General features: G+C 39.0%; 1 protein-coding gene across 8 annotated transcripts in view; it reads right to left on the reverse strand.

The window, feature by feature from the left end:
* Positions 1–16,082, reverse strand: part of HERC2 (HECT and RLD domain containing E3 ubiquitin protein ligase 2) — a 243,534-nt gene that overhangs the window by 145,382 nt on the left and 82,070 nt on the right. For all 8 annotated transcript variants that reach the window (XM_004004470.5, XM_012129843.4, XM_060409588.1 and 5 more), the window contains 4 exons: positions 10,620–10,798; positions 6,364–6,548; positions 5,001–5,156; positions 4,102–4,287 (listed from right to left, as the gene is read on the reverse strand). In XM_004004470.5, the coding sequence (XP_004004519.1) occupies positions 4,102–4,287; positions 5,001–5,156; positions 6,364–6,548; positions 10,620–10,798 (706 nt within the window). The remainder of the gene's footprint in view (positions 1–4,101; positions 4,288–5,000; positions 5,157–6,363; positions 6,549–10,619; positions 10,799–16,082) is intronic.

Here is a 16,082-nt window from a genome sequence, read left to right on the forward strand (position 1 = left end):
GCAAGGTTGCTAGAGGACTGTACAGCGGACACACTATAGGAACCCCCTGGTCCACGTGACAGAGCTGAAGGGGGGCCACCCAGCGCCACGGGCGAAACAGAAAGCACACAGCACGACCTCAGCAACACTCCGACCCGACAAAATGGAAACCAGATCTGAGCAAACCTATCAGCAGTTCATAGAAAATGTCACTGACAAAAGATGTTACGACTTGAAGAGGAGAATGCAATAAACCAAGTTCAGAAAATGTGAAATTCTCCAGAACAAACAGCCTACTTCTTTAAAAAACAAACAAACAAAAATAAACAGTACAACCAAAGCAAGGGAGGAGAGCCTGGAGATATGCTGTTGGGTTAAAAAAACAAGTATATATGACCTTGACTATAGAGGACCTGTCTACATCCTGACTCAACATAACCACTAATAAAAAGAGTAATGAATCTGTTCATGTTAGAACAATGAGACTGTCGTTTCATTCTCTCTAAAGATTACTGTTAATGATAAAAACTTTTTTAAGACAGAAATTTGTTTTAAAAATAATACAATCAATCAGATAAAAAGCATAGGAGAGCTTAGGGAATGTGAGTAATTTTTTTTTTTGGCCACGCCATGCAGCATGTAGGATCTTAGTTTCTGACTAGGGATTGAATCTGTGCCCCTGCAGCGGAAGCTTGGAGTCCTAACCACTGGACTGCCTGGGAAGTCCTTGGGAAGGTAAATACTTGATTGTACATTCATTATATTATTTTCTCTACTTTTATCTGTTGGAACATTTTCATAATAAACATTATAAAAATATCACTATGCTAACTAGCATAATTTCTCAAAAAGTTAGAAAAATTTCAAATTAAACCCTAAGGGGGAAAAAAAAAAGTAAAGAACAGTGTAGTACCAGCACAATGACATTTAGAGCAACAGAACAGAAGAACCCAGAAATAAATCTTCACAATATAAAGGCAAATTTTTTTTTTTTACAAGAACGGCAAGACCATTCAATGGGGAAAGGACAGTCTTTTCAACAAATGGTGCTGCAAAAACTGAATATTCAAATGCAGATAAATCAAGTTGGACCTGTACCTCTCACCATACACAAAAAATGACTCAAAATAGATTAAAAACCTAAACATAAGAGCTAAAACTATAAATAAAACTCGTAGGAGGAAAGCTTCATAACACTTCATAAGGATCTGTCAATCGTTTTTCTGGACAAGACACCAAAAGTACAGACAACCTTCATTTAAAAAAAAAAAAAAACGAAGGACACTATCAATAGAATGAAAAGGCAACTCACAGAATGAGAAAATATTTGCAAGTCATATATTCTCAGAACATGTAACAAACTTCTTCAACTCAACAATGACAACAAGAAACTTGATTTAAAAGGAGGAAAAATACTTGAAAAGACATTTCTCCAAAGATATGTACGTGGTCAACAGGCTCATAAATAGATGCACACCCCCACTAATCATTAGGGAAACCAAATCAAAACTACAATGTAATACCACTTGATCCTAATAGGATGGCTACTTTTTTTTTTAACTTTTTATTTTGTATTGGGGTATAGTCAATTAACAATGCTGTGATAGTTTCAGATGAACAGTGAAGGACTCAGCCAAACATATCCACTCTCCCCAAAACTTCCCTCTCATCCAGGCTGCCAAATAACATTGAACAAAGTTCCACATGCTATACGATAGGTCCTTGTTGTTTATCCATTTTAAATATAGCAGTGTGTACATGTTCATCCCAAATTCCTGTAACTATCTCATTCCCCATCCTTCCCTCAGCAATCTTAAGTTTGTTCTCTAAGACCATGAGTCTCTGTTTTATAAGTAATTTCATTTGAATCATTTCTTTTTAGATTTCACATATATGGGCTGTCATATGATATTTCTCCTGTCTGTCTTACTTCACTCAGTATGACAATCTCCAAGTAGGATGGCTATTATTTAAAAAAAAAAAGTGTTGGCCAAGTACGTGGAAAAATCAGAGCTGTTTCTTTGTGCATTGACTGTGGGAACTTCAAATGGCACAGCTACTGTGGAAAACAGAATGGCAATTCCTTAAGAAATTAAAAATGGAATTATCAAGTGCACTGGTGCTCAGTCACTCAGTTGTGTCCAACTCTTTGACCCTATGGACTGCAGCCTGCCAAGCTCTTCTGTCTAGGGAATTGTCCAAGCAAGAATTCTGAACCGACTTTTGGCTGTATACGCAAAAGAAGTGAATTCAGGGACTCAGACATCTACACACCCATATTCACAGCAGCATTAATCACAACAGCCAAAAGGTGGGAACTAACAGATGAATGTTACATCTGTTACAGATAAAGAAGACATGAGATACACATACACACAATATACACACCTAAATATGCGATAAAATACCACTCAGTCATAAAAAAGAATGAAATTTGCCACCCGCAACATGAATAGGAAAAACTGTATAATCATCAAGAGATGCAGAAAAAAGTATTTGAGGAAATTTAATGTCCATTCAGAAACCAAAGGAAACATTCTTAATATTTTAAGGTATCTACAAAGGAAAAACAACAACAAATATACTTTGGGTAGTTTTTCCTCTGCTCCTAGGAGCAAGACAAGAGTGCCCATTTTCACCATTTCTATTGCGCAGCGCACTAGAGGTGCCAGCAGGTATAGTATGGTCTGGCAGGAAGCTCACACTCAGAAGCAGACACAGGCAGAGAGTCACTGATTTAGTCAAAGGTTGTTCTCCAGAGGAGAGACCACAACAGTCCTTCCACCCAAGAGTGCTGGCACAACGAACCTACAGACAAAACGCCTATGGAAAAAAATGGCATATGATCTCTAGGCATAGAGGTGGAACAGTGAATACTTCCCACTTCCTGGAGATGAAGACCAGTACAATCACTGTGGAAATCTGGCATTCTGTACTAAAGCACACCTTACAAACCACCAAGAAACAGACAAACATTTAAGCAATTGATCTGTTATGGGTCACATGCCTATCTGATAAAACGATCAACAGAAGCAGGGAAACGGCAAGCACAAAAGCCCAGAGAAACCTTTCAGTAAGACACAGACAGTGTTTGGGAAGGTTCTGCTTAATAAATGGTTTCTGCTGTGATCAGTCTCAAAGTTGATTTTGGTAATTTTGTGTCTATGTTACACTTCACAATAAAAAAATGTCTTATAATAACTATGTCTGAACTGCTGATCAAATTATAAGCTCTCAACCGTATAAACAGACAAAAATCACAAATGACCATTTAAGTTCACCGAAGTAGATGAATTGTGCTGAAAATATTAGCTTTAATAAAGAAATTAAAAAAATAATGTTCAATATCCTAAGGCTATTTTCCTCAGGACACTTGTTACTTTTTGCGTTAAGTAATACCTATAAAAATGGCAGTCTACAATGGGAGAAAGGCCTACCTTGCTTCAGCTTTCCTATAAAATGAAAGGTAAAGCACAATTAATTCTGTAAGTCCGGAAGTCATAATGCTTAGACTTAGATTCAAAAGTGTCAAAGTTCAAAACTTTGAAAAGACAAGTTTCATTTCAATTTGGTAAGCACTAGAGACAGAAAGGATGGGAAGTGCCCAGTAGACTATGGAAATTCCATAACTCATTAACATCACATAAGGCCACTGAGTTTAAGAAAGCCTTCCCATATCAATGTCTGCCTCCAAAGCAGGATCATAACTAATCACTTCAACTATACCTTCTGGAGACAATTCCCAAGAAAGGATTTTCCAGAATGCTCTAAAATAATCCAATTCAGGATGTAACAACCATTACTAACAAATTTTTCTTAAATATAACCCAAAACTATTCTGATGCGGATTATCTTTGTTTTCCACTTACACTACCATCAAAGTGCTCAGTCACTTCAGTCGTGTCTGACTCTGTGGCCCCATAGACTGCAGCCTGCCAGGCTCCTCTGTCCGAGAGACTCTCCAGGCAAGAACACTGGAGTGGGTTGCCACCTCCTTCTCCACACTACAATCAGTGAAAATGGCAATAACTGGTGTTCCTTTGTCAAATTAGTCTTTCAAATGAAAGAGCAGACTAGGACAAAACTTTCCCCAGTGCAAGTCCTTAAGTGAAGATGCCATACCCATGATGCCAGGCCAGGCTAACTCTTCAAGGTCATCCCTCTCCTTTCCTGGTGCCAGGTGGTTGAACCGATCCAGATGTTCTAACAAGCCACCCAGTAGAGGGACAGCTCCAGCCTCCTGCATGAGACCAGCATTTTTACTGAGCAGAAGCACTATAGACACTACTAGTTCTGGAAGGAGAATACCTACATTTAAAAAGAAAAAGAAAAAAATAAGGCTTAAAACAAAAGTCTTTATCTTATAAAATCACTTTACAAGCTTGGGCTATGTTTAAATCCTGATAAATCACAAGATAAGGAACACCTGTCCTTCAGTATACTCTACAGGATTATTTTCTCTTTCATTTTGAAAGAAACAAACAGAGGTATCAAACAGAACCCTTTGAGTTATAAAAATATTTTGAAAACACCGTTTCAACACAAAAGGAGTAGCTAGAATTTTTTATTCAGAAAAACTAAGTGTTTTCAACTAAGTTAATCATCAGGAAAAAAGCACTCAATCATAATAATCGTCTGTCATAGAATTAACTTGAAAAAATATTAAGCAATATAGAAATTTATTAAGGTCCTTAAGGGGCAACTAATTCTTATGTTGTTGAAATAAAACTAGACAATTACCATTTACTTCATTATTGAAGTGTTAATAACAGTGGTATGACTCTAAAATACCAATTCTATTTACACCAGGTTGCTTAACTCTAGAATTGCAACTAAAAAAGCAAATGGTTGAAGACTGGGACTAGATATAGCCTAGTCTACAGTACTAGACATGTAGTCTAGTCTACAGGACTAGATATATGAGGTAAAGGCATGCAAGTTTATCACAAAATGACACATTTTAAATCATATCAATCTCCAAAAATAAATACAGGCCGACATTTAGGAAACAAGGTAAGTACCAGTGAAGTCCCCTTCCACAATGCAGGCCACCTCTGCAAAGTGCCGCCAGCTGGTGGAAGCAATGCTGGCTGCCACAGGCAGTATGTCGCCAATGTGTGTGCACAGAAGGGCTGTGTACTTCTTCAGCAAGGACCCGACCCCCATCAGTTCAGGACCTGGAGGGGAGATGTAGAGAACTTCATTTGCACTATCAAAACTTACCTTGTAAATAAACTTCACTGCTTCACTATTCTAGCTTTATCTATTACATCTTTTACCTATAATAATTTTTTCAAACAGGAGTGGTTATTAACCCTTAGTCCTTGGCTCCTTTTACAGCACGTAATTTGAAAAACAGTGAGTTTGGATATATCAATTTTTAAACACTGAACTACACAGTGTTTAAAAACAGTAAACCAAAGTTATAACTTAAGAGTTCTAAAGCCTTATGCCCAATATACATGTTTTTCAAGTCCAAATCTTAAAGCCTGAAAATTACTCTCAATGAACAGTTATGCGGTTTTCAATGTCATAAAAAATCTTCAACTCTTCCTGCTACGTGACTCTTAATAGCATTTTAGTCCTTGTGAGTTTATGACACCTCTTTCAGACTGAAATGGTTCACTGATTTCAACCTGACATTTCCCATCTTCTACAGGTGCCTAACTATTTTCAGGAAGTAATCAAGTTGTTTTAGAAAACACTAGCTATAAAAACACTAACAAAAGTAGCAGACCCTTCCATTCCTGGCACAGAACTATCCCATAAAGAGCCAACCACTCCTCTGGAGTTTGTGCAAAGTGCTCTACTCTACACTGTACACAGAACTGAGCTCTTTCTTACGTATCATCCTAATTCTTATAGGCACCCTCAAGTCTCATCCTAACTCTGGCAGGTGAGGAATCAACAACTCCCAGGAGACTTTGTCCCATATCCAGCCGCTAATAAACTAAAGCTGTAACTGAGATTCTCTTCCTCCAACGACGATGCATTTCTCCTACTACGTTCATCTAGCTTACCACGGTGACGTACACATATTAGGTCACAATTCTGTCCCCATATTATGTCAGTCTCTAACAGTCCATAACTAACATGTGGAATGAGTCTAACAGACCTTCTATAAGACTAACCTGAACATAAAGGATGCTATTTCTCATGTCTAAGGAATTTAAATGTTAACACAATGAAAAAAAATACTGATGAGTTTAAAACAGAAATATCTGTCCAAAAAAAAAAAGTAGATGCAAAATAAAGTCCTCCACAAATGGTACATCTAATAGTATAAGACCTACATATGTGGGCCATGCAGAATAGGTATGTCAAAAAGCCTAAATAAAAAAGTCAAAACACATACAAGACACTTTAACACTTAAAGTAACTTACTAGAAACTTCTGAAGTCTGACCAATATTTTCTCCTGGATAAAGTTTACTGATAAGTAAGCGCTGAAAACGCAGCAACAAATCCAATGAAGCAGATCTTTCACGACTATGTTGCTCAAAGTCTAGACATGATGATATCCGACGGGCAACATCTTTCAATCTGGCTACTGTCTGAGAAGCAATGTTTCTATGCAGGAGAAAGAGAATTGCAAAATTAAGCAAGTTATGTTTGTCTTTAAAGGGGGGAGGGATGTAAAAAAAAAAAAATCACAACATAAATTAAAATCAGAAATAAAGACCATACACCCAACGTGACCTGTGGCTGGCTTCCTTCCCCAATGTGCGTCAGGTGTATCTGCAATAAGCACACATCATTCAAAACTAAGCAGAGGCACACAGAAGACACTAAAAGGTAGAATGATACCCCTTGCCTTACAAATGTGCTCCTAAGGAGTTGCATGGAATAGTCCAAAATAATAGAAAACTCCTCTATTAACCTTTGGAAGGAAAAGTAACTGTTATATAATTTTTTATCCAAAGCTGCATTTCAAATACAAATGTGACACTATTCTTAAAGACAAGATCCCTTCGCACTTCATTTCAAATACAAATGCAACACTATTCTTAAAGATAAGATCCACTCACATTTCTGCATCTGCCTCACAAGTCTACCTTCAGACCTACTCAATTAAGCACCAGAGTGGGCCATGTGAGGGATACCCAGGGCTCAGAAAGTACAAGCAGGAAGACTAAAGTGGGTACAAATAAAACACGTCACAGTAAGAGGTGCTCAAAGAGCACAGAAACGAGGCAAGGAGCAGAGGGTCTGACTCCAACTGCAGGATCCAACTTGAGTAATGAACCATCAGTAGGTAAGTGGGGAGAAAAGAGAAAGTATAATTAGAACAGCAGTAAATGTTCCATGAGCAGAGTGCAAAGGAACAAGGGCACAGAGGTCAAGACAAAGAAGGGGAGTGGACATAGTGGACAGTGTAGGTGACAGAGTGCCAGGCTGCTGAGAATAAATTCTGCAATGCTCAGCCATCAAGTTTTGAAAGAAACATGCTGTCCTTTTTGTGTCCAAGAAGGTAACTCAAGTGAGTGTGAAGGCAGATTAGAAGACACGGAGAACACCAGATCAGACCCGACCACTCAGGGACAGTCCCAGCATCAAGCAGAAAAGGCCTGACCTGCGGTCCTGAGAAGAGGAAGAGAAAGTGAGTTAGAGAAAGAAAAGAGCCAAAGCAGAGCCTGGTTGGGAACTTCTGTCAATGTAGCCCCACCCCACCAGCCCTACTGCAGCCAAGAGCACCTGGCATGGTCACTGAGCAGAAAAGTCCAGAACCTCTGCACAACACCAGGCCATGGAGAAGCATTCTGCTCCACTTCTTTGATTTCTTACACAATAGCAGGTTTAAGCAGAACCTCAATCAACCATACCTGCCCCCAGGGCTCAATCCAGGAACTCATTCTGTCCTCACTCTACTCTACCTATAGCAGTGGAGTAAGGACAGAAGCAGAAGACACACATCAACATACACAGGGTTGCAAACAAAAGGCAATAGGGAACCCTGGCTTGTGCTCAGCACTCCTAGCCACACAAAATGCAAGTGGGTGCTCAGGGCTTTGTTTTCAGTTCGCCTCATCTTCCTGCTCCATGACCTGATAACCTGCCCTGATAACGGTATCACTAAAAAAAACAGTCTAGAATCTGGCTTTTATGCCACACATGATGGAGCAAAATTATTAACAGAACACAAGACAAATGTTAACTTATTTCCCTAATAGAAAATTCAGAACCACAGTCAGTGTGTAATTCTGATAGCGTTCATTGACTTAAAAATCTTCATAGCTCTCTATTTCCAAATATAAATGGTTTTCTGTGGCTCTTTGTCAGCATAGGAGTTACTCTGCAATCTGTTTCATGGCTTACTTTGGGCAAACTACAATTTCTCCAACTGTTTTCCAAATAATAAAACGCATCAGATGTCTCCAAAATCTCCAAACTGTAAACCTTCAGATTATTTTTCAACAACTGCATCAGCCAAGTCAACACATGAGTCTCATTTAGTCACAAAACCTTAAGGTTGGAAATAAATGTTAAAGTAGTATCTCTGTAAGAGGAAAGGCAAATTATCTATGCTTATGAAAAGAGATGAGATCACAGGCATTCTGTTAGTGAGAAAGTCGTTCATGTGTTTTTCTTTTTCTCTTTTCCAAAAAACTTTAAGGTACTTTTATTTCCATGATTCAGTTTTTGTTTTGTGTTTTCCAAATAGGTACATCTTCATTATAAACTTGCTGTGGGGCCAGCTCCTGCCCGCATGCCAAAGGAACCAAAGTAAAGAGGAAGGTTCAGAAGACAATGTGAGAATGGCACAGAGAACACGGTGTAAAAGGAAACGCCTGCCAGGGACTTACACACGTAATTTAGAATGCCTGCCAGCCACATAAATGAAGGTAAAAAGAGCATGCAAAATCAGCGTTAAAAATGTATTTATTACCATATATTTAAAATATTATCATTTCAATGTAAAACCAATAAAAAACACTGACAGTATTTTATATTAGTTCTTTTTACACAAAGTCTTCAAAAGCCACTGTGCATTCTGTATATTTCGTACATGCGTATGTTTTGTGTACTTTGTACATTTCAATTCAGATAGCTAAATTTTCATTGCAAATACTTGATCTGCACTTAAGACTCATAAAAATGAAGAGATGAAAAGGTAAATTCATATGGCTAAGTTATTCCAAACATAACTAAGTTTCCTAATAGCTGAATCAGGTCTGTTTTTAATTTGAATTTTAATTAATAAAAAAATAAAATCTCAGTGTCTTGGCTACATTGTGGACACATTTCAAATGTTCATCACATCAACGTGGCGAATGACTGCCAAACTAAATAGCATAGGTGCCGGCAGGTAAGAGGGACAGGTCTCTACACACCGGTCTCAACAGGCAGGAGAGCAAGAGAGCTGGCCTCTCATGAGGACAGTAACCTACCACAGGATGGAGAACAGGGAGCCCAGTGCTGGCTGGCAGTGAGACCAGTGGGCCCAGGCACAGCCCCCACAGCGAAGGAAGGCATAGTTAAGAACACAGAAAAGCACGTCTTGAGTTACATGCTTTTGCTTTAAAACGTCTGCATAGCAATGACCATTTTCTCACTTGATCCTTAACTAACTCTGCAATGTAAACACTACTGTTACTACTCCCACAGTTACCACACTGGGCAGAGTTTCAGCTGCCAACTTTACACAAGCAATCACCACTGAAATTTTCCAGGAAAAATTCTCAAGCTCTTTTCATTACCACCGACTACACTGAGTTAATTCACTTTATTTCAAATTGTGAATCTGAGGATTAAAATGTACAAACATTGATTTTTTAAAAAACCATCATCAGATTATTTTTAAAAATAAGAAAAAGCATTTTAATTAGCATTTACTAAAATCTATAAAAGGAACTAGCTATAAAACATCCTCTTTTAAAAGCCACAGGGTGCCTAGTAAACTCTGGTGTTTCCTCATTTGGCGGGCAGGCCACCCACACAAGCACACCCACCACCGCTCTGGATTTAGGGCTCGCTTTCCTTTCTGCATAAAAAATAAACCAGGAGCCAGGTTTACACAGAGTGGAGCTGTGTTACATAAAGGACAATAATTTTTCACTGTCTAACAAATGCCTTTCAGAAACCACCCTGCTCTTTCACTTTTTTTGAAGGGCACCGTGACACAGGCTGACATTTTTCAATAAACAGTGAGTGACTACTTCAGCCCTTATCTATGTTAGTCTCTGTTCATATTCTGACTCTCACTGAATCTTACCTCCTTCTGATAAGTCCTTCAAATATAATGCTCACCATTCTTTTATTTACTTCAGCTTTTAAAAGTTGTCTTAGAAATGAATATATATAAATCTATGATAGACATAATGGCCAATGACACAACTAACTATAAAAAAAAAATCTTACCATGATTTTCATTTTTATCTGCCACTTATTAATGAAGATAAGAATATCATCCTACACTTATCACACACTCCAATTTTCTCTTGTGTGAAAACCTTTGGCATCTCTACTTCATACACTCTAACCTCTCATTTCACCTATATTTAACAGTCTGCTCTAAAGTCTCTCTGAGGTACTTTTTGGAGTATTTCCTCAACAACTGAAGACATTTTTGAGTCCCCAGCACTCAATCTATCTTATTATGAAAATCAATAATTCTATTAAAATACATCTAATACTATTTACCTAAGAAGCTGTTGAATAAGCTGAACCAGAGGCAAGCATTGTTTTCCAGAAGATTCATAGATTCCCGTATTAATAAGGTCTTTATCCAATGGAGTCCTACTTCTATGAAATGTCGAGGCATTTGCTTCCTGTTCATCAATTTCTTTTTCCTTCTGTGCTTCTTTTTTGGCTTCAATATCCTGTAATTCACAAAGTACAAATTGGTTACCAGTAGTCTTAGAAGCAGGCATGGAGGCACCATGGGCTGAGCCTGGACCCCACGGCCTAGCTCTGCGCTGACCCACACACCTGGGGACACTGGCTCACAGCCAACCACTGAAAATCACACTGCTCAGCTGCTCTGTTTGTAAACAGACAATTTGTCCTACAAACCCAAAGTCCAGGCTGGCAGTGCAAATGCTCTCCAGCCTCTGTGAAGCTCTTGAAACCTTTACTCCTGCTACCTCACAACACCCAATGAGATCACCTAGGCAGAAACTATCTGCTTTGTAAACATGAAGCAATAAACCACAGAATGAGAGGATATATCCACAAGTCCTGTATCTGACATGGGACCTAAAAAATAGAGAAAGAATTCTTACAACTCAGAAAGTAAAAGATAAATTACCCAGTTGTAAAGTAAGCAAAAAATGAATGGACATATCTTCAAAGAAGATATACAAATAGCTAATGAGCACATGAAAAGATATTCTACATCATTAGTCATCAGGGAATTTCACATCTGTCAGGACAGCAGAACAAAAAGATGAATAGTATTAACAGCAAGCACTAGCAAGGATACGGAGAAACTGGAATTGACATACAATGTTACTGGGCATGTAAAATGGTACGGTCACTTAAGAAAACACTCTGGCTATTCCTCGAAACATTACACACAGAGTTACCATAAAATTCAGCAACTCTACTCCAAGGCATATACCCATAAGGAATAAACACATATGTCCACAAAAAAACCTACACACAAATATTCATAAAAGCATTATTCATAGTAACTTAAACGGGGGAACAATCTAAATGTCGATCAGCTGATAAATACGTGAACAAGATGAGCTATATCCATACAAGAGAATACTGTTTAGCAATTTTAAAAAATTAAGTACAATATGAAGGTCACAACCTCACTCAACTTTGAAAACATTGTTAACTGGAAAGAGCCAAATATAAAAAGCCACACACTTTATAAATTCAGTTATATGAAATGTCCAAAACAGAGAAATCTTTACAATCATAATAGTCAGTGGCTGCAAGGAGTGGGGAATGGACAGAAACGATTAAGGAGCACAGACTTTCTTTATGGAGTGAGGTAAGTGAGGAAATTAGACATTAGTGACGATGGCTGAAAAGTTCTTCAAATATACCCAAAAAAATCACTTTAAAAAACTGAATTTTATACTAGGTGAAGTAGAACTCAATAAAATTATTTTAAACAAGTTCTGAAGGAGGTATCTTTTGCCAGTCCAATGCAACCAATGTTTCTGAGGTGGTACTATATACCAAGCATTCCTCTAGCAGCCAAATTTACTGTGAAAAAAGCATACAACTTCTTTCCTTCTGGTCATTATTTTCTAACAGTAAACAGCAGAATAAGTCTAAACACAACAGTCCGCTCCATCCTGAGAAGTGGCTGGACTAGAACTATGCCACCCACAATTAAGGTAAGAAGGCAACATGGGTTGGAAAGCTTAAAACTGTGTGTGCTTTTGACCAAATTTTATTACTGAAACTTTTTCCTAATCAGTTCAGTTGCTTAGTGATGACCAACTCCAGGCCTGCCCGTGTATCACCAACTCCGGAGCTTGTTCAAAATAGTATCCGTTGAGTCAGTGATGTCATCCAACCATCTCATCCTCTATCAGCCCATTCTGCTCCTGCCTTCAAACTTTCTAAGCATCAGGGTCTTTTCAAATGATTCAGTTCTTCACATCAGGTGGCCAAACTGATGGGAGCTTCAGCTTTAGCATCAGTACTTCCAATGAATATTCAGCACTGATTTCCTTTAGGATTGACTGGTTTGATCTCGTAGTGCAAGGGACTCTCAAAGAGTTATCTGCAACACCACAGTCAAAAAGCATCAATTCACCAGCACTCAGCCTTCATTATGGTTCAAATCTCACATCCATACATGACTACTGGAAAAACCATAGCTTTGACTAGACAGACCTTTGTCAGCAAAGGGATGTCTGCTTTTTAATACGCTGTCTAGGTTTGTCATAGCTTTTCTTCCAAAGAGAAAGTGTCTTTCAATTTCATGGCTGCAGTCACCATTTGCAGTGATTTTGGAGTCCAAGAAAGTACAGTCTGTCACTGTTTCCATTGTTTCCCATCTATTTGCCATGAACTGATGGGACTGGATGCCATGATCTTGAATTTCTGAATGCTGAGTTTTAAGTCAGCTTTTCCACTCTCCTCTTTTACTTTCATCAAGAGGCTCTTTAGTTCCTCTTTGCTTTCTTCCATAAGGGTGATGTCATCTGAATCTTTGAGGTTATTGATATTTCTCCTGGCAATCTTGATTTCAGCTTGTGCTTCATCCAGCCCAGCATTTTGCATGATGTACTCTGCACAGAAGTTAAATAAGCAGGGTTAACAATATGCAGCCTTGACGTACTCCTTTCCCAACTTGGAACCAGTGTATTGTTCCACATCGGATCTCACTGTTGCTTCTTTTCATTTTTTAATTGAAGGATAATTGCTTTACAGAATGTTGTTCTTTTCTGTTAACTGTTGCTTCTTGACCTGCATACAGATTCCTCAGAATGCGGGTAAGGTGGTCTGATATTCCCATCTCTTTAAGAATTTTCCACATTTTGTTGTGATCCACATAGACAAAGGCTTTAGGCAGTGAATGAAGCACAAGTAGATGTTTTCCTGGAACATCTTGTTTTTTCTATAATCCAACGAATGTTGGCAACTTCATCTCTGGTTCCTCTGCCTTTTCTAAATCCAGATTGAACAGCTGAAAGTTCTCAGTTCATGTACTGTTGAAGACTACCTTGGAGAATTTTGAGCATTACTTTTCTAGCATATGAGATAAGTGCAATTGTGTGGGAGTTTGAACATTCTTTAGCACTGCCTTTCGTTGGGAATGAAATGAAAAGTGACCTTTTCCAGTCCTGTGGCCACTGCTGAGTTTTCCCAATTTGTTGGCATAATACTTCAACAGATCATCATTTAGGACTTGAAATAGCTCAGCTGGAATTCCATCACCTCCACTAGCTTTGTCCTAGTGATGCTTCCTTAGGCCCACTTCACTTCGCATTCCAGGATGTATGGCTCTAGGCGAGTGATCACACCATCATGATTATCTGGGTCATTAAGATCTTTTTTGGATAGTTTGTGTATGTATTCTTGCCACCTCTTCTTAATATCTTCTGCTTCTGTTAGGTCCATACTGTTTCTCTCCTTTATTGTGCCCATCTTTGCATGAAATATTCCCTTGGTATCTCTAATTTTCTTGAAGAGATCTCTAGTCTTTCCCATTCTATTGTTTTCTTCTATTTTTTCTGCACTGATCACTCAGAAAGGCTTTCTTATCTCTCCTTGCTATTCTTTGGAACTCTGTATTCAGATGGGTATATCTTTCCTTTTCTCCTTTGCCTTTTGCTTCTCTTCTTTTCTCAGCTATTTGTAAGGCCTCTACTTTGCTTTTCTTCAATTATTTTTCTTGGGGATGGCTTTGTTCACCACCTCCTGTACAATGTTATGAACCTCCGTCCATAGTTCTTCAGGGACTCTATCAGATCTAATCCTTTGGGTCTATTTGTCACTTCCCCTGTATAATTGTAAGGGATTTGATTTAGGTCATACCTGAAAAGTATAGTGGTTTTCCCTACTTTTTCCAATCTAAGTCTGAATTTTGCAATAAGAAGTTCATGATCTGAGCCACAGTCAGCTCCCAGTTTTGTTGTTGCTGACTGTATAGAGCTTCTCCATCTTCCACTACAAAGAATGTAATCAATCTGATCTTGGTGTTGACCCTCTAGTGATGTCCATGTGTTGAGTAATCGCTTGTGTTGTTGGAAGAGGGTGTTTGCTATGACCACTCTGTTCTCTTGGCAAAACTCTGTCAGCCTCCGCCCTGCTTCATTCCGTACTCCAAGGCCACACATGCCAGTTACTCCAGATATCTCCTGAAGTCCTACTTTTGCATTCCAATCCTCTATGATGAAAAGGACATCATTTTTTGGTGTTAGTTCTAGAAGGTCATGTAGGTCATCATAGAATCATTCAACTTCATCTTCTTCAGCATTACTAGTCAGGTCATTGACTTGAATTACTGTGATGTTGAATGGTTTGCTTGGAAATGAACAGAGATCAGTCTTTCATTTTCGAGACTACACCCAAAAACTGCATTTCGGACTCTTGTTGACTACAAGGGCTACTCCATTTCTTCTAAGGGATTCTTGCCCACAGTAGTAAATATAATGGTCATCTGAGTTAAATTCACCCATTCCAGTTCATTTTAGTTCGCTGATTCCTAAAATGCTGATGTTCATTCTTGCCATCTCCTGTTTGACCTCTTCCAATCTAACTTGATTCATGGACCTAACATTCCAGGTTCCTGTGCAATATTGTTCTTTACAGCATCAAACTTTACTTCCATCACCAGTCACAGCCACCACTTGGCTCTGTTTTCTTTTTGGCTCCATCTCTTCATTCCTTTTGGAGTTATTTCTCTAACTCTTCTCCAGCAGCAGATTAGACACGTACTGACCTGGGAAGTTCATCTTTCACTGTCATATTTTATTGCCCTTTCATACTGTTTATGGGGTTCTCAAGGCAAGAATACTGAAGTAGTTTCCTATTCCCTTCTCCAGTGGACCATGGTTTATGGACCCATCCAGTGGACCCATATTATCTTGGGTGGCCCTAGACAGCATGGCTCTTAAGTTTCATTAGATTAGACAAGCTTGTGATCTATGTGATCAGTTTGGTTGAAAGTGAAAGTGAAGCCATTCAGTCATGTCCAACTCTTTGCGACCCTGTGGACTGTGGCCTACCACGCTTCCCCATCCACGGGATTTTGCAGGCAAGAGTACTGGAGTGGGTTGCCATTTCCTTCTCCAAAGGATCTTCCTGGCCCAGGGATTGAACCCAGGTCTCCTGAATTGTAGGCAGACGCTTTACCATCTGAGCCACCAGAAATCAGTTTGGTTAGATTTCTGCAACTGTGGTTCTCATTCTGTCTGCCCTCTGAAGGATATGGATAAAAGGCTTTTGGAAGCATCCTGATGGGAGGGGCTGGCTGGCTAGCTCTGATGGGTGGGGCCATGCTCAGTTCAGTTCAGTTCAGTGTCCGACTCTTTGTGACCCCATGAATCGCAGCACACCAGGCCTCCCTGTCCATCACCATCTCCCGGAGTTCATTCAGACTCACGTCCATCGAGTCAGTGATGCCATCCAGCCATCTCATCCTCGGTCATCCCCTTCTCCTCCTGCCCCCAATCCCTCCCAGCATCAGAG

This window comes from Ovis aries, chromosome 2 (genome assembly GCF_016772045.2).
Source record: "Ovis aries strain OAR_USU_Benz2616 breed Rambouillet chromosome 2, ARS-UI_Ramb_v3.0, whole genome shotgun sequence".
In the NCBI taxonomy this organism is placed as follows: Eukaryota; Metazoa; Chordata; class Mammalia; order Artiodactyla; family Bovidae; genus Ovis; species Ovis aries.